General features: G+C 43.1%; 3 protein-coding genes across 6 annotated transcripts in view; 2 read left to right on the top strand and 1 right to left on the bottom strand.

The window, feature by feature from the left end:
- Window positions 1–11,349, bottom strand: part of SAMD8 (sterile alpha motif domain containing 8) — a 44,873-nt gene extending 33,524 nt beyond the window's left edge. The window contains exon 1 of the mRNA XM_021006098.2: window positions 11,170–11,349. The gene's annotated coding sequence lies outside the window, so the exon portion shown is untranslated. The remainder of the gene's footprint in view (window positions 1–11,169) is intronic.
- Window positions 11,350–11,379: 30 nt separating this feature from the next.
- DUSP13A (dual specificity phosphatase 13A) lies at window positions 11,380–18,703 on the top strand. 3 transcript variants are annotated; one of them, XR_013485191.1, is made up of 4 exons: window positions 11,383–11,545; window positions 12,162–12,293; window positions 13,179–13,234; window positions 15,534–15,613. XR_013485191.1 is itself a non-coding variant. In XM_078150864.1 (3 exons), exons 1-3 carry the CDS (start codon window positions 13,896–13,898, stop codon window positions 18,701–18,703), a joined length of 588 nt encoding a protein of 195 aa, XP_078006990.1. In that variant the 5' UTR covers window positions 13,518–13,895. The 3 variants fall into 3 exon arrangements, 1 of the variants encoding a protein (XP_078006990.1); XR_013485192.1 differs by lacking the exon at window positions 13,179–13,234 and having other exon boundaries at window positions 11,380–11,545; window positions 15,534–15,624; XM_078150864.1 differs by lacking the exons at window positions 11,383–11,545; window positions 12,162–12,293; window positions 13,179–13,234 and adding exons at window positions 13,518–14,056; window positions 18,495–18,703 and having other exon boundaries at window positions 15,534–15,751.
- Window positions 18,704–18,812: 109 nt separating this feature from the next.
- LOC110221453 (dual specificity protein phosphatase 13B-like) lies at window positions 18,813–26,075 on the top strand. 2 transcript variants are annotated; one of them, XM_021006099.1, is made up of 4 exons: window positions 18,813–18,890; window positions 24,494–24,675; window positions 25,125–25,345; window positions 25,829–26,075. In XM_021006099.1, the coding sequence occupies exons 2-4, from the start codon at window positions 24,554–24,556 to the stop codon at window positions 26,071–26,073; spliced, it is 588 nt and encodes a 195-aa protein (XP_020861758.1). In that variant the 5' UTR covers window positions 18,813–18,890; window positions 24,494–24,553; the 3' UTR covers window positions 26,074–26,075. The 2 variants fall into 2 exon arrangements, with proteins under 2 accessions (XP_020861758.1, XP_078006989.1); XM_078150863.1 differs by lacking the exon at window positions 18,813–18,890 and having other exon boundaries at window positions 20,081–24,675.
- Window positions 26,076–26,093: the final 18 nt, after the last annotated feature.

Genomic DNA, 26,093 nt, shown 5'->3' with positions numbered 1-26,093 from the left:
ACCCTTTTTTTCTTGAATGTTTACCCTGAAAACTGGATATGCTAATATGTATACTTTTAACACTGCTATTCTGACAATTTTTTCACTTGCAATTTTCCATTTCTCCTTTACTCCATTTTAATACTGATTTAAAAGTAGACTGTAGCATTTACTTGTAAATGGATTAAATAAGGTACTTAAGATTATTTTTCGAAAGGTTGTTAAAAGCCAAAAATAAAATACAAAAAGTTGGAATTGCTATCAAATTTGTCAATAAAAGCATATATTCCATGTAGAAGGAATGAGAACTAAGCTAAATAAAAATATGATATAAACTGTTCATTAGCAGAATTAGTAGAATTAGCACCCTTAGGTTGAAATGTTAACAGCAATATCATAATTATTCATCATTAAGGGCACAGCACACACCAAAGTGCCCATCATCACTGTTAAATATATAGGTAGTGCCAGTTGCTGGAATACAGATAGCTATCATACATAGAATAAAGGGAACCAGGCACTGCAAATAGCATAGGAGGTTGAGTCACAGAAGCAGAATATTTGAGCTAGAAGATATTTTAGAAATCATGTAGCCCAACACCCTCATTTTACATGAGAAATATGAGGACCAGAGAAGTTAAAACAGGCAACTTTGAAAACTAGAAAGAATAAGTGAATAGAGCTCTGGCCTTCGAGTCAGGAGGACCTGAGTTCAAATCCAGCCTCAGACACTTAACACTTACTAGTTGTGTGACCCTGGGCAAGTCACTTAACCAGACTGCCTCATCAAAAAGCAAAGGAAAAAAAAACCAAAAAAAACTAGAAAGAATATTGTAGTGAGAGTCAGGGTATAGTACTTCAAATCTTACCTCAAGCACCTACTTAAGTGTGTGACTATGCTTTCAACATAACAAAAACTTAATAAATATTAGTTGAAGACACAACCTCTCAGAACTTCAGTTTTCTCAATTCTAAAACTGGGTAAAGAATACTTGCTTTATCTATATCTCACAGGGTTGTTCTAATGAAGCTACTCTGCAAATCTTAATAAAAAGAGTATAAGATACCCTAAAAATTATTGAGGCAGTCAGTAACATCAAGTAATTTTAGAGCTAAAGATCTTAAAGATTATATAGGCCAGGGATTCTCAATCTGGTATTTGTGAACTTGTTTTTAAACTGAAACAAATTTTATTTATTTATTTTGTTTTATTACTGAAACAGATTAACTAGCCAGGAAAAACTCAATTCTTCAAAGGTTCTTAAAAGATATCTGTAATTGGATAGGAAAAGTATACATTTCAAAATGATTTTTTAAAATATTTCAAATATTAACCATTTAAGGTTCTCATATAATCTTTCCAACAGGAACATATTATAAAAGAACAAGATAATCTAACATTATAAATTAAATGAACAACACAATAATATTATGGTAATTCTGATTAAACAATGCAGAAAACTACATATTAGGTATGAATAAAGTGAGTTTCTATAGTAAAGGCCTAGTAAATTTTAACCAGATTCAGATTTAAGAAGAAAAAACCTTTATATTTTAACAGATGATACACACAGATCACCCACCATCTCAAAAGAAAACAGAAAGTGGAAGAGGAAGGGAACAAGCATTTATTAAACACCTACTACTGAATCAGGAACTGTCTTGAGCACTTTGTAATTATTATCTTATTATCGACAAAGTCATGTTGACTTTACGGATAGTTGATGGCTCAAAAGCCAACTATCTTTGGATTATCTTGGACTATCAATTAGATAACATGTATTGAGCATCTATTTTGTACAAGGCCTGATAAGGATACAAAAATAAGACTAGGCAGGGTCCCTACCTCCAGGACTTAGAAGTCACAAGGCATGGGTTGAAGTCCAAGCTCTGCTATTTTCTGTGACTCAGTAAATCAACTCAGAGCTTCAATTTTCTTATATAAAATGGGAATACTACCACCTGACAGGGTTATTGTAAACAAAGTGTTCTGTAAAAGGAAGAAGTGCCATATGCATTACAAGAAATACACCTACACAAACATAATGCAAAGTAGGGTGTACTAAGTTGTATAAGAAATAGAAGTGATGGGGATAGGATCTGAACCCCTAAAAGGAAAAGACTATATGTCTTTGGGTTCTGGACCCCAAAAAAGAAAATCCTGGACTTTTCCCAAATCTTTTTGCCTGAGGCTGTAATCTGCTCAGCTGGTCTCTCATTGTAGTTACGCCCAATCTCCCAATTATGTTAGGCCTCCTGTGGTACAAATCCCTGGCGTTTTGTTCACCCCAGTTTACTGGCCACTCCCATATAGATCCTCTTTAGAACCCCTCCTCCAGTCATCCCAGACTTCTTGGCCACTCCTAGATCCCTCCCACAGTCTTTCTGTATATAAGATTCATCTTGTCTCCATTAAGATGCTCAGATTCTTAAGATCTGGCCTGCTTACATTAGCAATACAAATGCTTACATTCCTTAAGAATCTGGCCAATATGGCATATTCTTTAAATCTCACATTCCCCTCTCCCCATTGATAGTCTAATAAACCTTGTCTTAAACTGAAAGAAGGCTTGGAGAGAAATCAGGCAAGACCTGCATGTTGTGATTTTGGGGTCCTGGAACCCCTAAACCTCTAACCTCAACAGAAGTACTAGGAGGGTTCAGAGTAGAGATCACTTCTAAGTAGAGATAATTTGGGAGTGTCAAGGAAAGTTTCATTGAGATGACACTTGCAGCCAGGCCTTCAAGTCTTCAATTCCATTTCAATTCACCATTTATTAAGCACATATTATGAGAAAAGCCCCACGCTAGAATGGGGAGACACAATATTCAGGTAAGATATGGTTTCTATCTTCACAGAGCTCAGTCTTCAGGATTTCAAGAGGCACAGATTGGAAGAAGGAGATGAAAGTAAGGAAGGCACTCCAAGTACAAGTGTTGGAGGTGGGAAAAAAATATTACACAGTTCAGGGAACTGATGAGTAATCTAGTTTGACTGGTGCCTAGGATATATGAGAAGCTGGAAAGGTTACACTGAAGCCAAGCTGCAGAGGCTCCCAAATGGCAGTCTAAGGTATCTAAGTTTTATTTAATTGACAATGAGGAACCACTGAAGTTGTTTTTTTTTTTGGTGCAGGAAAATGAATGACATAATGAGAGTTTGGGAAGATTAACCAGCTACAGAGGGAAGACACCAAAGGCAAAGACACTGGTTAGGAAGCTACTACAAAGTATTCTAGGTGATAGGTAACAACAGTCCAAAATAGGATAGTAGGAGTGAAAAGAAGAGGACTAGACTATAAGAGAGGTATTATAAAAACAGAAATGCCATCTTGGCTAATAATAACGACACAGAGGTGAGGGATTGGGCAAACAAATAATTTTGTGACAGGCTGCAAAACTTTAAAGTGACAAGTAAGGGACAGAGACAATTCCCATTTTGATTAATTAGACCATGAGAAAGAACAGTACATCATGAGGCAGTCTTTATAATGCAGAGGATATAATTAAAGTGAAGTAGGTATTCCTCAGACATAAAGACTGTAAAAATCACCTTACAGACACTCAAATTATTTTCATTATATAGCATACCTATCTGCAACAAGTTCTTTAATCTTTGCATTTAAGTGCATAAAAAGAAAAATTATATATCACTGGATCAAAGGGCTGGAAGGGACTATACTCCAATCCTCCTATTTAACAGATAAGGAAACTAAGGAACAGAAAGATTAAGTAGTTAAGAGATTTGCCTAGATAAAATGTGATGCCCAACTAAACCAGGGGTAGGGAACCTTGAGGTACTTGAGTGAGGCCTTTTGAAAGTTTTACAGAACAAATCCTTTTATTAAGAGGATTTGTTCTGTGAAGTTTGAATTCAGTCAAAGGGCCACAATTGAGGAGTTGGAGGGCCACATGTGGCCTCAAGGCTGCAGGTTCCTAACCCCTGAAAACCCAGTGCTCCTAACTCTGAGGTTCAATACTTTTTCTACTAAGCCCTATCACCTAAAGATTACTTTATTTAAGTGAAGTGCTGGGTCAACAAAGTATTATCTGTTCCCAGAAACTTTTCTAAAAAACACCTAATAAAATATGAGTCATTAATATCTATACAGTGAGAAAGTAGTAGTGTCCTAAGGAAAAACAGTTCTAGGAACCCTGCTTATTTGGTATACATAAAAAGTTAAATAAGAAAAAGGAAAATACAGCTGTGTAAAAATTAATAAGGTTACTATTTTCTAGGAGGAAAGCACATGGTTACAGTGCTTCAGCAGATTTTGGAAGTTACCTAATTTTTTAAGTCTGCTAAATAAAGTTTACTGAATAAGCACACAGTAGATAGCTAATTCTGCCACTTTACAGATGAATGAAGTAAAGGATAATATATAGTTCTGAGGACAGAAAGTCTGAACTATATTGTAGGACACTGATAGTAACATGTCAAGGGATTAATCATGTTGTTCATGGTCATCGTTCATGAGCAATCATAAGTGTAGTTTAGCTTACTCTCTCATGGGTATATCCAGGCTTGTTTTTCTTCACATCATTCTTCATGAGAGTAAGGGTTCTGAAACTTTTTTTGCATCATGGATCCCTCTTTTAGCAGTGTGGTAAAGCCTACAGACTCCTTAGAATTATGTTTTTAAATGCATAAAATAAGATATGCAATATTACCAAGGAAACCAATTATACTGAGATTCAACCATATTTTTTTTAGGGTACAAACTCCACCAGGTTAAGAACTCTCAACTTACAGTCAAGATTTCTTGATGGATAAATCTTTCCCGTAAGCTAAGTATTATATGTGTTTTTCTAGGTATCATACTTTTTGCTTTTAAAACCATTCTCAAAATAGTCACCTTACTTTCTTTTTTCTTTTTTTAGGCAGTTGGGGTTAAGTGACTTGCCCAGGGTCATACAGCTAGTAAGTGTCAAGTGTTTGGTCTGAGGCCGGATTTGAACTCAAGTCCTTCTGACTTCAGGGCCGCTGCTGTATCCACTATGCCACCTAACTGCCCCCCCCACCCCCACTCCCCACCCCCACCTTACTTTCTCATTGAACTCAAGGCATGGTTTACATTTACTATACTTATAAAACCTACCAGGAAAAAAAAAGCCCACAATTAAATACAGAACAGAAGATTAGCAGAACTCAGAATATAACTCTATACTTGAAGAGCCACCCACCCACTCATTCCTAAGACATTAATGAACCCAAATAACTGGCATTAAGATTACAATCAACCATCAGGCATTCAAATCACTAAATTAACATTTGGACACTGGAGGTTAGATATACTGATCAATGAAATCATTATTCTTAAATATGCTACAACCAGAAATCAACCAGGACTTAATGAAGAATGAAAAGCTGACTCAAAATGGCAAATTCTATTATGATACTTTGAAAATGTTGTACTGGACTTAGATTCAGCTTTAAGGTATAGTTCTGGAGATGTCTTTCTTGCCAATGCTATTTTTAATGAAACTGATATGGATTTAATTAAATTTCAAAGACAAGACCTATTTAGCTGACTCAATTCACAAATCTTCAAGTAGCTACAGAGCTAGGAATGTTGTTAAAAAGTTTAGATTTTGAGTAATGTAAGTGACAGAATCCACAGTTCTCATCCCTCACTCCCACCCAAGGAATTTTTTAACTGTAAAAATATACAAGGGAGCCAAAAATTGGTCTCTCAAAATACCCTGCAAATTCAAAACTACAACTCAAAGCTATTGTGTGACCAGAATTTAAAACATAAGCATGCACAGTACATTGGGACCCTGATGATACTGTCTTTGAGGCCCTGACAACGAAAATTGCTAGAACAAAGTCCTCCTAGTATTTCAAATAAGTAATCTTCATAGCTAGGATCTAGGACCCATATTATCCCAAATTGAATTCTGCATTGCAACAGTTATGTGAACACTTCCAACTATAAATTATGAACTCACTCTTACCCTAGGAGTTAGGAAGAAAATTTACTTTTCAAAGCTCATGAAGTAGATCTAAAAGCCCCAGAGGCATGTTGGTAAGGAAGGCTCTAAGAACAGGATCAAAAGTTGGAGAAGGAGACTAAAGGGGAGATCAGTACATACTACCAACCCATCACAGACCAACCCACCAAACCACTAAATAGAACGATTAACTACTAAACAGAAACTAAGGTTATATGTTCAGGAGTGCTTTCTTCATAGATGCCTGACCCATATTTTCCTATCTTCAATTAACTTCCTGATCTCTCAAGGTCAGGAGAGTTACAGGGCTTTTAACAAAATAAGAAATCAGTCATTCTGAAATCTCTGGTCAAGTGACTATGTTCTTATCCTCCTGTTACCCCTTAACATGTTACATCATACTATTAGAAAAAAGCAAGGTTTCAAAAAAACACATAAAGTTTTCAAAGAGGAACAAAAAACTGCATTCAACCAAAAAATGATAAAAATTTAGCAAATAGAACAATCTTATGTGTGACATTTTCAAAGAAGAATAAAAAACTATTCAACCAAAAAATGATAAAAAATTTAGCAAGTAGAATGATCTTCTGTGTGGAATGGAAAAAATAGCTTTAAAATTCTGAAAATCAATTATTTGAGACAAGCTAAAATGATTATCTAACACTTCAAACTACTAAAGGAATTTAAATACCTCGCTTTATGATACCAAACTGGCTCCATAGCTCCTTTCAAAAATTGCCTAAGAATTCTTGATACAATGTTCTGGTTCAATATTAACTTGTATTCATATATTCACAACTCTTAGCCAACATCAAAGAAGATGCTAGACTACGGAAACTATATTGTAGAAACAGATTCAAAGTGGTTAAATATATATGAAGAAGATGAATGAGCTAGATTACACACCCTACTGGAGCCATCAACACCAAACCACCACTCCAGTTCAGGCTTGGAGGAAAAACACTGGTAGAGAAACTAAGAAACTTTGACTAAGTCTGGCTTCTCTTATAAGACTAACAAGGAATCCCATCATAACATCTCTGATTAAACAGTTTCTTTAAAAAAAAAAAGTTAAGATTCTTATCCCTAAAAAATTCTGTAGAAAACCACCTGTATCAACTATGACTGTAACAAAAAGTACTGAGGATTTCTAACCACTGTCACAACGTAAAAGCTTAAAAACATCCCTTGTGTTAAATTTTAGTCTTTATTAGTCTACTCATAAAGCTTACTTCTACTACAACTAAGTGGCTTTGAAATCTGGCAACAGTAAATAAAAGGAGTTGGATAATTAGGTATACTGATACTATATTAATATCAATGATGCCTCCTGGCTTCTTTTAAGTCCTGTCTAAAATCCTACCTTCTATAGGAGAGCTTTCCATATCTCTCTTTCCTAGTTAGTCTGTATAGAGCTTGTTTGTATGTATTTATTTGCATGTTGTCTCTCCCATCAGATTATGAGCTCAAGGGCAGGAATTATCTTTTGCCTTTCTTGTTGTCTTTAGCCTGTTAACACAGTGTCTGAGCAATATTGTTGTTTGTCCTTCCATTTTCAAAGAGGACCAATGACATCATGAGTGTTATGTCTTCCACCCCAATTGGATAAGTGAGGCAGAATCGAACAAAATCATAGGCCTCACACTTCAGTCATGAAGTCCAGTGGCAGGACAAAAGTCAATGGCCTGGGATGCAATGGATGACCTGGGCATCTTTGATGCCTGTCTAAGCTCTAAGCTCTCCATAGCACCTGCTTCAGCCACCTTCATGGCCCTTGGAAGAAATTGTTCTCCATTCCCCATAGGGAAGTCTTCACATGCTTGTGGTAGATATCCCCTCAACTCACTGACAGTTTTGAGGCCTGGGGTTACCCACAACCTGCTTTAGCCCAATGTTCTACTGGGGTGTGGCCACTGCGCATGCTATGGCTTCTTGGAGCCACAGCAAAGAGTTGAGTGATTTTGATGGACACCAAAGGTGGATGAGCAGTACTGAAAAGAGTCTAGAAAGCCCTCACACCAGAGGTGCTAGTCCTCCTGAACATTCCATACACCCTGGAATAACGTGTAATTTCTTCATGAAAGATTATAAGTAGACTTAAGTAGAACTCATAATTGTTTCTATTAAAAATAACATTTGCAATAAAATGATGCTTATCTAAGCAATCAAGAAGATACCTAAGCATACACAACTTACCTATCATGAGAAATTAGAAACTCCTCATATTAGGAATTGAGAAGAAATGCTCAGGAGATATAACATTTCTAAAAATCTGATCTAGAGAATATGGAAGATCAAGCTCAAAATAAAAAACATGTTCTGAAATTCTAAGTAATGCTTATTGGACACTTTAAAATAAAACCACGAAGTCAATTTTATTATAAGACTTACAGCAACATAAAAGATATTTAACAGAGCTCTCTGTAACATCAACATGCTACCCAAATAGAAGGCTTTTACTCTCACATTTTTAAAATGAAAGATTTTCCTTATCAGTTCCATAAATAAAAACAAACAAGATGATCTTCTGCCAACCTAAGACAAAATGTTGAATCAAACAATTTATTTGACCTTTATAAAATGGTTGTTGGCTAACTGATCTCAGTACCCAAGGACAAACCCATAAGGTGGTGTCTACCCACCAACTAGTTTATTTACAGAATTAGAAACTTTCCTATATCATAGTTTCTTGGTATTCAAGAATTCTTCTAAATCAATAAGCTATTTTCTTGTCATTTTAAGCAGGGATCCCGGTCTCTGGCAGAATGTGCTCAACACAAGTATTACATAAAAATAACCTGTAAGATATCCAGTATTGCACACAATCAGAATAAAAGTAACAGGTAGAATAAAGCATGTGACTTTTGACCTTTAAAATAAAAGGCTGAATGAAGCATTGACATTAGCATTTTACAGGGAAGAAAACTTATGAAAAATTATTATTCATTTCCTACCATAATGTCTCCCTGAACCATCTTTTTTTCTTAGTCCAAGTACAATCTCTTGGTATTATGCTGTCTTCTATAAAAAATATTTCATGGTGCCTACCTGTCTTTGTTAGCAGCAAACTTAAAATAGTTTCCTTTTTTTTAAAAGCCATTTTTCGGTTGTGTCCAATTCTTTGTGAACCCATTTGGGGTTTTCCTGGCAAAGATACTGGAGTGGTTTGCCATTTCCTTTTCCAGCTCATCTTATGGATGAGGAAACTGAGGCAAACAGGGTGAAATGACTTGTCCAAGGTCATACAGCTAGTGAGTGTAGAAGGACAGATTTGAACTCAGGAAGATGAGTGTTCCTGACTCCAGGCCCAGCGCTCTATAGCACAATTTTATCAAAACATACCTCAACTGCTTGACAATCAGCACTAGCCTGTGGCCTTGAAGTACTTACAATCCAGAGAGAACATGGGAAACTCCCACTATTAATGTTTCATATTTGGATTTCTCATAAGGTTACAGGCCTACCACTTCAATCCACATTAACCTTATTGAGATCTGCATATATGAAACTGTTACACTGTGGTAAATTCAGTCAATCAAAACTAAGTATAAAACCTAAAGCCCCCAGGCCCTTCAGATAAACAATTCAAAGAGCAAGGAAACTGTTACAGGAAGAAGAAATTGTTAAGATAACTCTTTCTCTTCAAGATTTACCACTCCTGAATTTCTTATTATAAGACCTAAGACTCCAGGAGGTTTAGGGAAAGTCACTTACCTACCCACCCCTTCCAATTCTTTAAACTAATCACCTCACTACAAATAGAGCCCCATCATTCAAATGCAAGGCCTTAACCTCTTCTAGGTTCTGAGAGGAAAAAAACCATGAAAAACCCTCAACATGAGCAAAATGTTGCCTGACCATACATTTCATTTCATCAAACATTTTATTATGTACCTTTTACATGGGAGGATGGTGGGAGGGGTGTATCAAGAGCAGAGGGACATGGGGGTGGCAGCAGCTGAGAACGAGATGAGGAACGCAAGAACCTGGGCAGGAAAAGATAAAGACAGCCCCAGGGCCTTGGGAAAAAGCCACAGGACCAACGTGGAGGAGCCAGCAGTTTGTCTAGCCTGTCCCTCTCCAAGCAGCTCCTCCGACCTAACTAGACTGCCCAGAGCTCTGGATCATCCCCAGTGGGCAATGCCAGCACCTGCACACATCTAACATCCACACGAAACACACCTCAGACGCAGAAGCCCCCCCACATGAACACAGACCACACCAGACATATGTGTGCACATACCTCCAACAGACAATATCTCTACAGAAACCAGACACATATATCCCATATGCACGCATCTCAGACACTGACATGACACACACACCAGACACACATCTCAGAGATTTGCCCCCCACAAACACACACAGTACACCAGACAAAATACACATGTTGACACTCATGCATGCACACACCTCAGACACTGACACACCAGACACACACCCCATGAAACACAGGAGACACACACTCAAGACACACTCACATGCACATACCTCAGACACACACCCCACACACAAATCACACCATACAGATGCAGACACAACACAATCATGCATGCACACACTTCAGACACTGACACACCACACACACCCCTCAGACAGAACCCCAACACGAAACACATCAGACACTCACATGCCTAATACCTCAGACACACACATACCCTCCACACAAAACACACTGAACAGACACAACACACTCATGCCTGCACATGCTCAGACACTGACACCCTCCTCCCCACATGCACACAAACCAGACTGGACACCCTCACACGCACACACACGCATGCACACACTTCAGACACCGACACCCCCACACACACACCTCAGGCACAGACCCCCAACATGAAACACATCAGACACTCACATGCACATACCTCAGACACACACAAATCACACCATACAGACACACAGACACAACACAATCACCTATGCACACACCAGACACTGACACACCACACACACACACCAGACTGGACATCCTCACACGCACACACACACGCATGCACACACTTCAGACACTGACACACCACGCACATACCCCCTCCTCCTCTCACACACACACACATGCACACACACGCACCCCCACCCCTTCCCCAGGTCCGACCCTCACCCTCACCTCTGGCTGTCACCCCCCCCAGCACCTCGCCGCCCCGGGGAGCGTGGTGGGGGGAGGGGAGGCCCCGCCCCGGGGCCCGGACCTCCCGCCCCCCTCCCCTCAGGCCCGGGTCCGAGGCTCACCTCGGCCAGGCCCGCCGGGCCCCACCGACACTCTGGGCAGGAGCCCTCCTCCTCCTCCGAGTCGCAGCTGCTGGCGTCACAGTCGCTGTCCTGGCCGCCCCTCAGAGCTGAGTCGGGGCCGGGGGCCTCTGGCGGGGGCGGGGACAGGAGCGAGGGCGGAGCTGGCGACCCAGGGGCGGCTCAGCGTGAGCATCACACTGGGGCTTTGGGCACCGCAGCGCCCGCGGCAGCGCCCGCGGCTGCGCCCGCCCGAACCGGAACTGCTTCGTGGGGCGTGGTCTCGGCTGGCGGCGAGGCGGGGCCAAGTCCGGAAAGGGCGCGGAATGGAGGCAGGGGAAGCGAAGGGAGGAGAAAGCGGGGGCGAGAGTGCGCATGCGTAAGGGCCTGGGGCCCGGGGCCCTAGCCGAGGAGGACCTGGGGGGCGGGGAAATAAAGGAGGGGAGGAGCCAATGAGGGCGGTGGGCGGGGCTTGTTCCGGGGGCGGGGCAAGCGGGCGGAGGGCCACGCTTTGGGAGGCGTGAGCTTTCCGACTGCTTCTGCTGCCGCTGCTTTAGCCCCGGAAACACCTGTCAGTGGGGGGTGGGGGGGAGGGAGTGCGGGGGACACCTCTGACCAGCCCATCCTCTACACGGAGGACTGAGGGCTAGACTTAGCTGGGCCCGGATGACCTGCGTTCGAATCCCACCTCCGATGCTAGCCAGGAGGCCAGGGCAAGTCATCAAACCTCTTGGAGCCTCGGTTTCTTCATCTGTAAAACGGGGCTAATGATACCGATAGCACGGGGTGTTGACTCAGACGAAAGACTACATGAGAACATGCTGAGAAGTTTACAGTGCATCATAAATGTCAGATATTATTATCCCTCGGGACAGACTCCCACAGGGTCTGATTTTACAGCCTGGCCCCAGCTGGATAGTTGGGGGTGGGGGAGGGAAGGGAATCAGCAGCCATATAACGCCCGCCTGCGCTTACCAAATATTATTTTATGTCAGGAGCGGGGAACCCCAGCCTTCGAGGACCTAGAGAGCCACGTGTGGCCTCGAGGCTGCTGGTTTCCCACCCCTGTCTCACGCGCCCCTTAGGATAACCGCCGTACAAAGCAGGCGCTGTGGATAGCCGCATTGGTAAGTAAAGCTGGGGTCTAAATGCACATTTCAACTCAGCTCCTTCTGACTTCAGGCCCAGCATTCCAACCCCTTCCATACCCAGCTGCCTCCAATTCAGGGGGTGTGGGTGAGGAGCTGGAGGAGAATGCTGAAAACCAAGCCTCTTCTCTGCACCAGCTAGACTCCTTCCTAGAGACAGGTAGTTCGGGGCCTCAAGCTCTAAGCTTCCTCCCCAGCTCTGACATTGTTATGATTCAGAGTAGGAAACAGCTGAGAAACTACTCCCACCAGGGCTTAGTCATTAACTCTTCCCAGCAAGCACAGGACAAAAATGACAGAAGCCTCTTGCTGAGAGAAGCTATCAAAGGAATTCTGCCTGCCAGTCATTCATGGCAAATGGGCTGTAGGTGTCCGAGAACAGTTCCACCCTTCCCTGTGCTCAAAAGTCCTTAGACCAGATAATGTATTGAGTCATCTCTTCCTCAAACTCTCCAGTTCTAGTGCCAGAACCTTAGAGACTGTCTAATCCAAATCCCTCATTTTACAGATTAGAGAAAAAAAAAACAAATCTGAGAACCAGAGACTCTTTCATTCACAAGTCCTTTGCTCAACCCTCTGATCACTTGGGATGTTCTTTTCTATTACCTTTGCAAAGATTTGTCCATTTCATGATTTCTACCATTCAATAACTGCCTAATCCCTACAACTTGGCTGTTTATGTGATTGGAGTACCTGAGTGAAGTATGTGGTTTATTGGAACTTTAGGAACCTTCTCTGGTTCCATTCACAAGGCAGATGTGCCCCATGTGTCTAATCTCTTACGCAGCCTGGGCCACTAAGGCAACGTGTGATAGAATTTTACAATCTATGATGATGGTAAGCTTGTATCTTATATTTCTTCAGTGTCACTTCATGGTGTCTACCAGAGGACTGGACCCATAGGTCTTCTGTCAAGACTTGTGAGTTAATGGGTTTCATTTATCCTTTTAAAGGAGAGGAGATACCAAGGTCTCTCTGTCTAGTAGCTTAGCCTTCTCAGGATAGGCCCAGATGATTAATGAGAGTATCTGCCTGTTCTGGACTAGAACATGAAACAGGATATTTAGCCTTCCTCAATCTATCTATATTCATTCTCCTCACTCACATGTCCAAATCTGGGCCTAGAATTAGGTCCCAAGAGGAAAGCACTGTTGAACATACTGGCCTACCAGCAGAGCTTCATTCCCTAATGCACCCTGGCCATAGCTGCATTAAGCTCTCCCAATTCCCAATTCTAGTGGTCTCCAGGGGCAGGTATAAATGTTGGGAGAGGGCAAAGAAAGAAGAGAAAAGCTAATGGATGCTGGGGTGGGGATGGAAACACCAAAGTTAATCAGGAAGGAAAAGTGACTGTTTTCTCTCTGGAGCCCACTGTGCCCTGCTGAGTCACTCACTGCTGTCCCACCTGTCCCTGCCAGTCTCTAGAAAGGAAAAATGATACCTATGTGAGGGAAGGCACAAGTTCTAGGAGGGAGTTGTTACACCCTCCACCCCACCCCACCCCACCAAGATACCCATATACACAAACACAGGCATACACTGGGTTTCTCCAAGATAGAGAGGCTAAGGTCTCTCCTGCTGATGTCTGGGGAAAAGGGCTCCCCAAAGGAGATCGAAGCTGAGACAGATGATACTGATGCTCCCTGCCCTAGTGTCTCTGAAGTAGAGCAGCTCCTCAGGACAGGGAGGGTCTCCTGCACCCATGTGGATGAAGTCTGGCCCAATCTCTTCATAGGAGATGCGTGAGTGGTGATTTGGGGATAAGAAGATGCAGTTGGGAAGTTAGGGTGAGGGAGGAAAGAGAGGAAACCTGTTCTGTCAGGAAGGCTTTACAGCAGGGGTGGAAGGAGATATACCCTATCTGTAATTAGACATGACCATGGTGTGGGAGGAGAGGGAAGGTCCCTAGGTACAACCATAAGGTGGGAGAATGAGAACACTCAGTATTCCTAGAGGAAGAAAAAAAATACTGGGCCTAGAAACTAGGAGTTTTGTGTAGATTCCAGATGTCTTCCAGAAACTCAGAACAACTGATAAGCCTGTGGTAAGGCAGGCTTCAGGTGTAGAAGATGGAGCCGATTACAAGGATTTGGGCGAAAGATGAGAGATGGACTTGGAGTGGGCAATGTCTTTGAGGTTGCTAGAACCTCCAACTGGTCCATCTTGGCTTATTTCAGCCCATTCCCTCCCCTCTCAGCTCAGAATGACAGTGGGAGCTGGGGACAAGAAAAATCCCTAAAGCTTCAGGTCCAAAAGGTAATTTACAGATGTGTTGAAAAAGGGTATCAAGGAAGGTACATGCAGTGAGGGGAGTGGACAAAGATACTCAAGAATCTTCCCCCTTTCTTCTCTACCCAAGGTCTGGGCCCAATGAAACTGAAAACCCCAGGTAGCAAAAGGGGTCCCCCAAACCTGGCTCTGTTGAAGTTTAGGGGTTTAGGAGTGCTGGGACCCCAAAATCATGACACATGGGTCCTGTCTAAGAGAATTCAACCCAATCCTTCTTTCAGCCAAAGACAAGGTTTATTAGAACATCAGTCATATTGGGCAGTCTTTTAAGGAATCTAAGCATTTGTATGGCTAATCCGAACAGGCCAGATCTTAAGAATCTAAGCCCTTGGCTATATTATAAGAATCTGAGCACCTTAAAAGAGACAAGATGGACCTTATATACAGAAAGACTGTGGGAGGGATTTAGGAGTGGCCAAGTAGTTTGGGGTGAGGGGTCTAAAGAAGATCTAGATGGGAGTGGCCAGTAAACTGGGATGAATAGAGCTGCCAGGGACCTGGACCACAGGAGGCCTAGGGAGAATGGAGTCTAGATAGGATTAAGGGTGGGAAGTGGCCAGGGACAATTGGGAGGTAACAACAGAATTGGGAGATTGGGTTTAGCCACAATGAAAGGCCAGTTGATAGGATTATAGCCTCAGGTGAACACCAGAGATTTGGCCAGGTGGGAAAATCCAGGGTTTTTCTTTTTTGGGGTCCAGATCCCAAAGACATGGTCTTTTCTTTTTAGGGGTTCAGATCCCATCCCCATCAGCTCCACACTATGCACAAAGAGAAATATGTGTTGGGATGAGAGGGGGAGGTTCAGGGCTTGGGCTTGGTGGGTATGTCCTTTAGAATATAGTATTCTTCCTCATCTTCCCCACATCCCTAAGGTAGCTAGACTGGATCAATCTACCAGCCACCTTATCTATCATTGTCTTCTTCTAGGGCCACAGCAAACAATCGCTTTGAACTGTGGAAACTAGGCATCACTCATGTGCTGAATGCAGCCCACGGGGGGCTTTACTGCCAGGGGGGCCCTGACTTCTATGGCAGCTGTGTGAGCTACCTGGGGGTGCCTGCCCATGACCTCCCTGACTTCAATATCAGTGCCTACTTTTCTTCTGCTGCTGATTTTATCCACAATGCTCTCCTCACACCTGGGGGTACGAAACAGGGGTTGGAAATGCATGGGTGGGCTTTTCTGTTCTCCCTGCTTTGTAGTCCATCTCAGAAAGTCCCTCCAACCAAGGAATATCCAGCTTGAAGAAATCCCCCACAATTGATGGCATATAGGCCCAAGCTGAGACCTTTGCCCCTCACTCCAAAAATGAATTTGTGTCCCATTTGTCTATGGGATTCTCCTTGAATTCTCCCATTTGATCAAGAAAGTCTCTGGCTTTCTCCTGAGGCTGTAATCCTATCAACTGGCCTTTCATTATGTCCTATGCCCAAATCTCCCAATTCTTTGTTACACTTAATTTAGCCTAGCTCTCCATTGTCTATTACTTGTGGTGGCCATTTCCCACCCTTGATCCTCTTTCAACTCCATTCTACCTCCCAGTCATTCCCATCAAGATTCTCCACTCCTAGATCTCTCTCCCACAGTCTTTCTGTATATAAGATTCATCTTGTCTCCATTAAGGTGCTTAGATTCCTTAAGAACCTAGCCAAGGGCTCAGATTTTTACAATCTAGCCAATAGCTCACAAATGTTCAGATTCCTTAAGAGTCTGGCCAATATGGCGGATCTTTAATAAACCTTGTCTTTGGCTGAAAGAAGGCTTATGTTGAATTCTTTCAGGCAGGACCCGCATGTCTTGCTTTCGATAGGAGAGGGTTCCAGAGTGACTCAGGCTGCAACCCAGATGTCCCCAAATTTCCATTTTTGCCCTAAAATATATGTCCCATGAGGAAGTTGGGGTAGGAGAAAGGAGGGGAAAGTCAATGAAGGAGCCTGGAGAAGCTAAGAAGACAATTTAGAAAGGGTTGGGGGCAGTCTCTGCTCCTTCTGCAATTCTTAATTCACTCAGCTAGCTAGCCTCAACTCTCTTTTCTTCATGTGGGACTCTAGACCCAGTCAGCACCATTTTCTGGGCCTCAGTTTCCTTATCTGTGCAAAAGGATTGAAGATAATGATGGCTTGCATAAGAATGGTCCTTCATACTTATTTTCAGAAGTAATTATCTCAGCCCAGCCTCATAAGCATAATGTAGGGCAGGTTAAGTTACTCTATCTACTCTTTTCAGAGATAAGGACGAGGAGGATCAGACCAGTGAAGGGAATTGCAAATAATCACAAGTGACCTTTGATAGAGTTGGGACAAGGATCATCTCAGGGCCTTCCAAGACTTTTGTATTATGTCATTGTAATGGAAAATAGTGAAAGACCAACTAGGTTTGAAGTCAAGAGGCCAGGGTTTAAGGAGGGTTCCTCACCCCTGGTTTAAGTTCTGTCCCTGAGGTATTAGCTATGTGGCCCCTGGGAATTCACTTCTGCTGTTTCCTTATCTGTAAAATGAGGATGATGAAAATACTTGTTCCTCTGTACCCCCCAGAGTTATTTTAAGGATAGCACTCCATAAATCTTGCAGTGCTATAGAAATGGGAGCTGTTGCCATTGCTCCCAGCGGGGGAAGTTCCCGGAGCCCCTGTGAGAGTTATTGAGTGATTATTTCTAGTGGTGTTGAGGTCTAGGGGTGCTGGGAACCTCAAAATTCAAGGGCAGAAGATGTGGATCCTGTCGTGAATGAATTTGACTCAAGCCTTCTTTCAGTCAGAGATAAGGTTTATTAAAAGACTGATTGAGATTGTATGGGACAGCGAGACCCGTGCCTAATAGGGGCCACCTTATAAAAGCAAATCTCTGCCCACCATGAAAACAAGTCTCCACCCACCACTATCCCATACCCCCTTAACTGGGGGTGGGCTTACATTCTACCTTGAAAGTTTCTTCCTATCCCCTTAACCGGGAGGTGGGGCTTACATTCCAGGCACGAAATTCAAAGCCAAGGACAAAGGGCTCAGGTTGGGGGTGGGGTGGGGCTTATTCTTTCTGTTAAGTGCTTAAAAACAGGGTCTGAGTGGGGGAGGATTTTGAAAGTAGTAATCAAGAATTATTTGACCCTTTGAGGAACCTTCTCTTCTGAGAGTTCATTTCTCACACTATCTTCTGAACTCATTACCTTAATTACACTGAGAAGTCTTCACTGGGACATCCCATTCAAGGTGGACACGATTTTAAGGATTTTCGCTATTGGCCAGACTCTTAAGGAATCTGAGCTTTTTTTTTTTTAGGCAATTGGGGTTAAGTGACCTGCCCAGGGTCACACAGTTAGTAAGTGTCAAATGTTTGGTCTGAGGCCGGATTTGAACTCAGGTCCTCCTGACTTCAAGGCTGGTGCTCTATCCACTGCACCACCTAGCTGCCCCCTAGAATCTGAGCACTTTAATAGAGGGCAAAGTAGACCTTAGGTACAGAAAGACTACGGGAAGGATCAAGGAGTGGCCAAGTAGTCTGGGGTGACTGGGAGGTAACAGAAGGACTGAGAAGGGCCTAGGTGTCCCAGGCATAACCCTGTCCACTGGGAAGGGAGGGGTATAAATGGAATTGAGGGGTGGGGGATCCATCTAGAGGTAACAGACAATGAAGGGCTGGGCTAGGTTAGAGGTAACAGAGAATTGGAGATTGGAGCAAGGTCAAAGCCACAGTGCTAGAATTGTTGAAAGGATTATACTAAGATGATCCTCAGGCGAATGCAAGGCATCTGAGTTCAGGGACTGGGTTCTGGGATTCATGGGAAAGTTTGAAGGGGGAGGGGTCCAAAGCCCATGCCTATCCTTGGGAGTAAGAGGGGCTTGCCTCCCCCATAGGCTCTCACCACCTACCTCCCTTTTGCTTATTCTTCCAGCCAAGGTACTAGTTCACTGTGTGGTGGGGGTCAGCCGATCAGCCACTCTGGTCTTGGCTTACCTCATGCTGAGGCAAGGACTAACTCTGCGGCAGGCTGTGAATTCTGTGAAGCAACACCGTTGGATCTTCCCCAACTCTGGTTTCCTCAAGCAGCTGTGCCAGCTGGACAGGCAGCTTCAGGGAGCAGGGGGAGCACCAAGGGACTGAGAGAGCAGCCCCTCATCACGTTCAGGCCACAGCCTCACCTTCACCCTTCAAAAGAGAATAGGACAGCAGACAGGAGTCTCACCAAAAAGGAGATTTCTGTCTCTGCAAGGCCAGGGATGGTTTGGGGTGGGGGAGGATTAGGAGCACCTCATGTCTTTTGCTGGAATTGGTCTCTCATCCAAGACAGGTTAGTATGGCTTCTGGTCTTGGCTGCCCCAAGGAGCTAGGTGATCTGAATATGCCTACTCTTCCTTGCCAACATGGGGATGGGAAGGGAGTGGAAGGATTCCGGACCCAAGTAACATACCTGCAGAGAATAGTTGGGTCTCCTGGGGATAGAAGTAGTAAATAATAGGGGCCTAAGGTCTACTCTCTCCTATCCACTAATCCCTCAAGTTTCTTATGTTTCTCAGCCTGAGGACACCACCACACCAGTCATCCCCTTTGTAAGATGCTGGTTTTCCACTTCTACGAAGAGGGCTAGATGAAGTTTGGTGGGAGGAAAGAAGAGAGAAGGAAGGGAGAATATAAGATAGGATGGGTGGGGGGAGATGGTGAAGACAGGTATCTGTGTGGGTAGGAGGTGTGGACTGGGAAACTTGCTTGTTGCCTAACTTTGTTGTTTGGACCAGGCCCTTCTTCCTTCCCCGGAAGGCAGCAAAGGGGTAGAGATGAGGAGGGCCCAAGGAAACTACCTCCCTGTGGTCATCAAATCCTAACTGGTACCATCATTCCCCCTAACTTCTACCAAGCCATACACAAGACCCATCAGACCAAGAGCTCACACTCAATCCTAGGCCCTCTCCTGCCATTTTGGCTACTGATCTTACCCGCCAACAATGCCCTGGTTACCCATGCTAGACCTTGTACGAGTATGTGTTTTTGCTGGGAAGGAGGTAGGACCATCTCCAGCTTTCCTAAATTAGAGGAGCAAGATGGATGCCAGAGCTTGGTAGTGGGGGTAGTGGGGGTCTCCTTCACTCTCATCCCCCTGCCTTCAATGGGCCCCTCTACCCAAGATCTTCCAACTTCACACATATCTCCATACGTTTCTCCAGGCTCCTGACCCCCCTTCCCCCAGTCATCAGTTTTCCCCTACTCTCTCTTTCCTTCTCTTTTCAGCACTACTCTGGCCTCATTCTTTTACTCCTCCCACCCCACTCACCACACACTTAGGGAACCCAGGCTATGACCCTTTGGGCAGAGACTTCAGGCTAAATTGTCTCTTATGCCAGGTACTCAGGTAGAAATAGAGAAAAAGGAAGCTACATGTTATGGTTTGATTGGTTAGGTGATTGATTATAATGGTTTGGTTATATGTGTTAACACATATATCATACATAATATACACATACACACACACGTGTGTGTGTATGTGTGTGTGTGTGTGTGTATCAACCAAATGATTGATATGGTTAGGGTTTGATGAGCCTGGTCCTAATATCCAAGTTTCCCTGGACCAGAGGATATGGTAGATTTTTTTGAAGTCATCCTTTATAGCCAAACACCTTTTGTCTGCCAGATTACTCTCAGTCTAGACTAGGAGGATCTCCTATTCTGAGGTCTCCAGAGAAGGACATGTCACCACTCCATTTCCCACCTTTAGTTGTTCATACTCCCTTGGCTGGTCATCAAATTCATCCATAAGTCTATTCTGAGTCCCTCCTGCCATCAGTTAAACTCATATCTTCTTGTTCTGTCGATAAGAGAGACAGAAAATGACCCATATTCCTGCTACCTGTGATACAGAAGTTTTTCTACCCCTCCTGGTGACCATTTTTCCTAAGACTTTCCACTGAACTTCAGTGATGAACTCTGGGATTTGCTTCCATTGCTAACTGCTAAATTGAAGGGGGATAGACTCTTTTTTTTTGGGGGGGTAAACTCTTTATCCAGCTCCTATTTTGAGTTTCAGAGACCCCAGTGACTGCAACTCTAAATGTATTGGTATGGCCACAGAGGTTGAGGAAAGAGACATGAACTGCCATGTAGGTGATATCACAGAGGCACCCTGGTATGCTAGAATTAGAACCAGGAAGAGACAGGTTTGAATTCTGCCAAGACATTTATTAGCTGTAAGCCTTTAAGCACACTGAACCTCTGCACCTCAGTTTCCTCATCTGTAAATTGAAGGGGTTAAATCTGATAACCCCCTAAGGTTCCTTCTGGCTCAAAATGCATGGTCCTATGAGTTGGGGAACTGACTCTCAAAGCCAATTAATAAATTGAACTTTAAATTTCTCTGGCCTGCTCAGGGAGCCTGCCTAGCTTCCAGGTTTCCAATTTGGGAAAATTCCAGAATGAATCACTAAAGATACGGTTGTTGAACCTCTTGAGTGGCAATAGATGATTATAAAAAGCCAGAGCGGCTTTATCAAGAACAGGTCAAGCTAGACTAACCTCATTTCCTCTTTTGACAAGATTATTAAACTAGTATATGAGAGGAATGCCATGATTATAGCTTATCTAGATTTTAGCAAGATTTTTGATATCCTATTCTTATAGAGAAGATAAAGAGACAAGGATTAACTGATATAGATTGATTCACAGCTGGTTGGATGGCTGGATTCAGAGAGTTGGTTAATGGTTCATTGTCAGTGTGTCAAGAGGCCACTATGTAGTATGCTTGGCTTTGTGCTTTTTAATATTTTTTAACTATGACTTGCATCTTTAACAGCTCACCAAATTTGCTGAAGCACAAAGCTGGGAGAGCCAGACGATATACTGATTGATGAGTCAGGATCAACAAAGATCTTATGCTGAATCTATTAAGATGAAATTCCATCAGGATAAGTCACTCCTCTGGGTACCAAATGTCAGCTTCACAAGTACAAGATGGGAGAGGCACATGGTTAGACAGCACTTCTGAAAATGATCTAGGGATTTTACTGGACCACAAGCTGTACACTGAAAAAATACAAATGCAATCTTGGGTTGCGTTGAAAGGCGCAGCTTCCAGGAATAGGGGGGATGAACTTTGCTCTTATTAGTTTCTTTCTGTCCCATTTATCTTTTTATGTCTCTCTTGAGTCTTGTATTTGAAGATCAAGTTTTCTGTTGAGCTTTGGTCTTTTTATCAGGAGGGTTTGGAAGTCCCCTATTTATGGGGGGCAGCTAGGTGGTGCAGTGGATAGAGCACTGGCCCTAAAGTCAGGAGGACCTGAGTTCAAATCCAGCCTCAGACCAAACACTTGACACTTACTAGCTGTGTGACCCTGGGCAAGTCACTTAACCCTAATTGCCAAAAAAAAAAAAAAAGGAAGTCCCTTATTTTGTTGAATATCCATCTCCTCTCCTGAAAGCTCATGCTCATTTTTGCTGGGTAGTTGATCCTTGGTTGTAATCCAAGCTCCTGTGCCTTATGGAATATCATATTCCACACCCTACAGTCTTTTAATGGAGAAGCTGCAAGGTCCTGTGTAATCCTGACTGTGGTTCCATGACATTTAAATTATTTCTTTCTGGCTGCTTGCAGTATTTTCTCTTTGACCTGGTAATTTTGGAATTTGGCTACTATATTCCTTGGCGTTTTCAATTTGGGATCTCTTTCAGGAGATGATTAGTGGATTCTTTCTATGGCTATTTTACCCTCTGGTTCTAGGACCTCAAGGCAGTTTTCCTTTATGATTTCCTGAAAGATACTGTCCAGGCTGTTTTTTTTCATTGTGATTTTCAGATAGACCAATAATTTTTAAATTGTCTCTCCTGGATCTGACCTGATCGAAGTCAGTTGTTTTGCCAATGAGATATTTTACATTTTCATTTATTTTTTCATTCTTTTGTTTTTGTTTGACTGATTCTTGCTCTCTCATAGAGTCATTAGCTTCCATTTGCCCAATTCTATTTTTAACAAATTGTTTTCTTCTATTAGATTTTGTACCTCCTTCACCATTTGGCCAATTGTATTTTTTAGGAACTTGTTTTCTTCAGTGTATTTTTTTTCCAGTTGGCCAATTGTATTTTTTAGGGACTTGTTTTCTTCAGTGTACTTTTTTCCAGTTGGCCAGTTGTATTTTTTAAGGACTTGTTTTCTACAGTTAATTTTTGTCCTTCCTTTTCCAAGCTATCGACTCTCTCTTGCATGCTTTTCGTTTCTTTTCCCATTTTTTCTTCTACCTCTCTCATTTGACTTTTAAAATCCTTCTTGAGCTCTTCTAAGAAGGCTTTTTTGGGCTTCAGATCAATTCATATTCCATTTTGAGGTTCCAGGTGTGGGTTTGTTGACAATGTTGTCCTCTTCAGAATTTCTGCCTTGATCTTCACTCTTCCCACAGTAAGAATCTATCATACATTTCTTTTTGCTCTTGGTGTTTGCTTCTTTCCTGGCCCTTAAAGAGACTGAGCTCTCCTTCTGGGGAGCAGAGGGCACTGATCCAAGCTTCTTGTGTTGGGAGCCTAGGGCCTGTCACTGGCTTTGTGTGCTGGGGCCTCCAATGCTCTCAGTTGGAGGCTGTAGGGTTCTGGCAGCTTACTTGGTGTTGGGTTGGAATCAGCCACTCCAGGGGTAGTATTGGGTAGTCCCAAGTCTCCTTCTTGAGGAAGTCACCCAGACACAGAAAATTAGACCTCTGGAAGTGACTTTCCTTAGAAGTCATCAAATTCAATCCCTTCTTTTTATAAAAGAGGAAACTGAGGCCCAGAGAAGTTAAATAGACTTACCCAAAGCCACATGGCTAGTCAGTGGTCTAGAACTCATATTTCTTGACTCTTAGTACAAACTTCTTTCTATCATAACATGTGCTAGATTGCTTTCTTTCTATAAAATGAGCTAGAAACTAACACCTCCCTGACTGTGCTGGAGGTCATTCAATCAAAAAATCAGGGAAGCCAGGAAGCAGGGGCTGAGTTCCTGAAATAGTCATCAGGAGTATTCTTTCCCTTGGGCCTTCCTTTGGGTTATGACTAAGTCCAGTTGGACTTTGGTAATAAGAGCCAGGATGACTCAACTGTGTGTCAAGTGGCTATTTCATAACTTTAACCCTTTTTTCTTTTTCCAAGAAAAAAAAAAGGTTACTAGAGGTGAAATAAAAATAGACTTTTGCTTTTATATCACACTTATTTCTGAATGTGCCCCCTACCCCTTTTTCTACCCTTGTAATAACAAAAAGCCCAAGCATAAACTTTAATAAAACAAACTGATATATCAACTGTAGTTGACAGCATTAGGCAACATTCTACACCCACAGTGTTCTCTACCTCTTCAATGAAAGGAAGAGTTTAAGCTGATTTTCCTGTTGTTCACATTTAGGACTCAAAATATGAAGGTAGTCTAGGATGGAGTGCTTCTCAGGGGGCCAGATCTTTGGGTCCCTTGATGGGGAATGGATCAGGAGCTAACGTGACTTTTTAGATGAAAAAGAAGCTTAAGAATGAGCCCCCTCTACAAGAGAAAGGGTAGGAAGAGAGAAGAGAAAAGGAACAGGAAGAGAAGAAAGCTGACTAAGATAGAGTGGCTGGAGCCAAAGAGATAGGCCCCGGGGTATTGAAAAAAAAGGAATCCTTCCTGTTTTGTGATGATGCATCAATTACATCTTCGTGAAAATGAGGGATCCTTGCTCCACCATTAGCCCACTAAAGTCCAACAGAGCCAGAGGTCAGAACCTCAAGGAGTGTACTCAGGCTCTCCTCCCAATATCCCTCCCCCTGGCACCACCCACACTCTCATGTAAGTGGGCTAGTGTTTCCCTAGGGAAAGCAGGCACCCCAACAACCTTTTCCTTATTGTCTCTATTTCCTCTGAACTTATCTCCTTCTTACCCCTGCCATCTTTTGCTGTTCCCTTATGTCAAGGTTCCTTTGGATTTTACCCCGACTAGAGCACTCCCCATTGGCGGTCAGGCAGGTGGGAAGATGTTTCACAAGGTCAGAGATAAGACACCAGAGCTAGATGACCTGCAGCGATTGCTCTGGACTCAAACAAGGCCTGGGAACCACATGGATCAAGTCTGGCCTAAGATCTATGTGGGAGACTTGTAAGATATCCCTGCCCATTGTCCCTCCTGATTTCCTATCCTGCCCCAAATCACACATCCTAGGACCCAAACTGGGAATCAAATCCCAGAGGGATCTGGCGCTGCCCTTAGAGAGGCCATGGGGGAGGGAATATTAAACTAGCTGGATATCTTCACCCCATCCTGAATCCCTAAAGAATGAGCCATGGGGCTGGAGAAGTAGGACTGGATTGTCAGGGTTGGGGCTACAGTTAAGTTCTGGGTTAAAGTGGAGATATTGGGGTTTGGGAAGTATGTTTTAGGATTTTGGTTACGATTAAGAGGTTTCAGTTTTGGATGTGGGTTAGGGTGAAAATTAGAGTTGGGGATTGTTGGGGTGGAGGCTTGGTTAGGCTCCCAGTTATTGGATGCCCACTGCCATCAGACCCGATAGCAACTTCATGTCTCTCGGGCTTCCCTCTCCACCATAGAGTGGCTGCCAGGAATCTCCCAATGCTGCAGAGCCAAGGAATCACTCATATCCTTAATGCTGCCCATGCGGGGTTAGATGTGTCTACAAGACCCACTTATTATTATTGCTTACCTGTGACCTACCATGGGATCCAGGCTTTTGATCACCCTGCCTTTGACCTCAGTGTCTTTTTCCTTGAGGCAGCAAACTTCATCCAGGGAGCACTGGAGACCCCAGAAGGTAAGAGGGCAGGCTAGTGGGAGGGACCTTCTCCTTTGCCTAAGCCCTATCAGCAACTGCTCCCCCCCCACCCATTCTCAGGATCATGCAAAAACGATTGAGAGCAGGAGTCAGTCTAGAGTTCCAGGACCTAAGGCCTGGGATTTGGTGGGATTTAGGACCTGTAACTGCCCCTGATTTTCTGTTACGTTGGGTTGCAGGTTCCCAAAAATGGATCAGGGACTCTTCTTCCTTGTCCTTTGCTTTATGCCCACTTGAGGCTGTTCTCAATTCCTCATCTTCATGGCATGGTTTATTGAATTTGGTATCAAGAAAACCTGAGTTCAGATCCAGCCTTAAGACACTTACTAGCTGTGAGACCCTGGGCAAGTCACTTAATCTCTCAGCCTCAGTTCCTCATCTGCAAAAGGAGAGAGTTGCACTTGACGGCCTCTAAGATCCCTTCCACTTCTAAATAAACTGTGATCTTCTGATTCTTCCTAGGGAAGGTGCTTGTCCACTGTGCCATGGGGCTCAGCCGCTCTGCTACCCTGGTGCTTGCCTTCCTGATGCTCCGGAAGCAGCTGACCCTGGTGGAAGCCCTGAGGACAGTAAGTGTCCATCGAAACATCTGCCCCAATCGGGGGTTCCTCTCCCAGCTGCGTGATCTGGATATCCAACTTAGCCAGGAACGGCATAAAGGGAGCAGGGAGAGACTGATGCCACCCACCACTCTGCATGGAAAATAAAATGGCCATTTTTTAAAAAA

This window comes from Phascolarctos cinereus, unplaced genomic scaffold (genome assembly GCF_003287225.1).
Source record: "Phascolarctos cinereus isolate Bilbo 61053 unplaced genomic scaffold, phaCin_HiC Scaffold_3;HRSCAF=262, whole genome shotgun sequence".
In the NCBI taxonomy this organism is placed as follows: Eukaryota; Metazoa; Chordata; class Mammalia; order Diprotodontia; family Phascolarctidae; genus Phascolarctos; species Phascolarctos cinereus.
This window is presented reverse-complemented; position numbering and strand designations above follow the sequence as displayed.

Excerpts from the sequence above, each read along its gene's own strand:
- DUSP13A (XM_078150864.1), top strand. The coding sequence starts at position 13,896 with ATGTCTGGGGAAAAGGGCTCCCCAAAGGAGATCGAAGCTGAGACAGAT. Across the intron at positions 14,057-15,533 it reads AATCTCTTCATAGGAGATGC|GGCCACAGCAAACAATCGCT; the intron begins GTGAGTGGTGAT and ends GTCTTCTTCTAG. Across the intron at positions 15,752-18,494 it reads TGCTCTCCTCACACCTGGGG|CCAAGGTACTAGTTCACTGT; the intron begins GTACGAAACAGG and ends TTATTCTTCCAG.
- LOC110221453 (XM_078150863.1), top strand. The coding sequence starts at position 24,245 with ATGAGGGATCCTTGCTCCACCATTAGCCCACTAAAGTCCAACAGAGCC. Across the intron at positions 24,676-25,124 it reads AAGATCTATGTGGGAGACTT|AGTGGCTGCCAGGAATCTCC; the intron begins GTAAGATATCCC and ends TCTCCACCATAG. Across the intron at positions 25,346-25,828 it reads AGCACTGGAGACCCCAGAAG|GGAAGGTGCTTGTCCACTGT; the intron begins GTAAGAGGGCAG and ends GATTCTTCCTAG.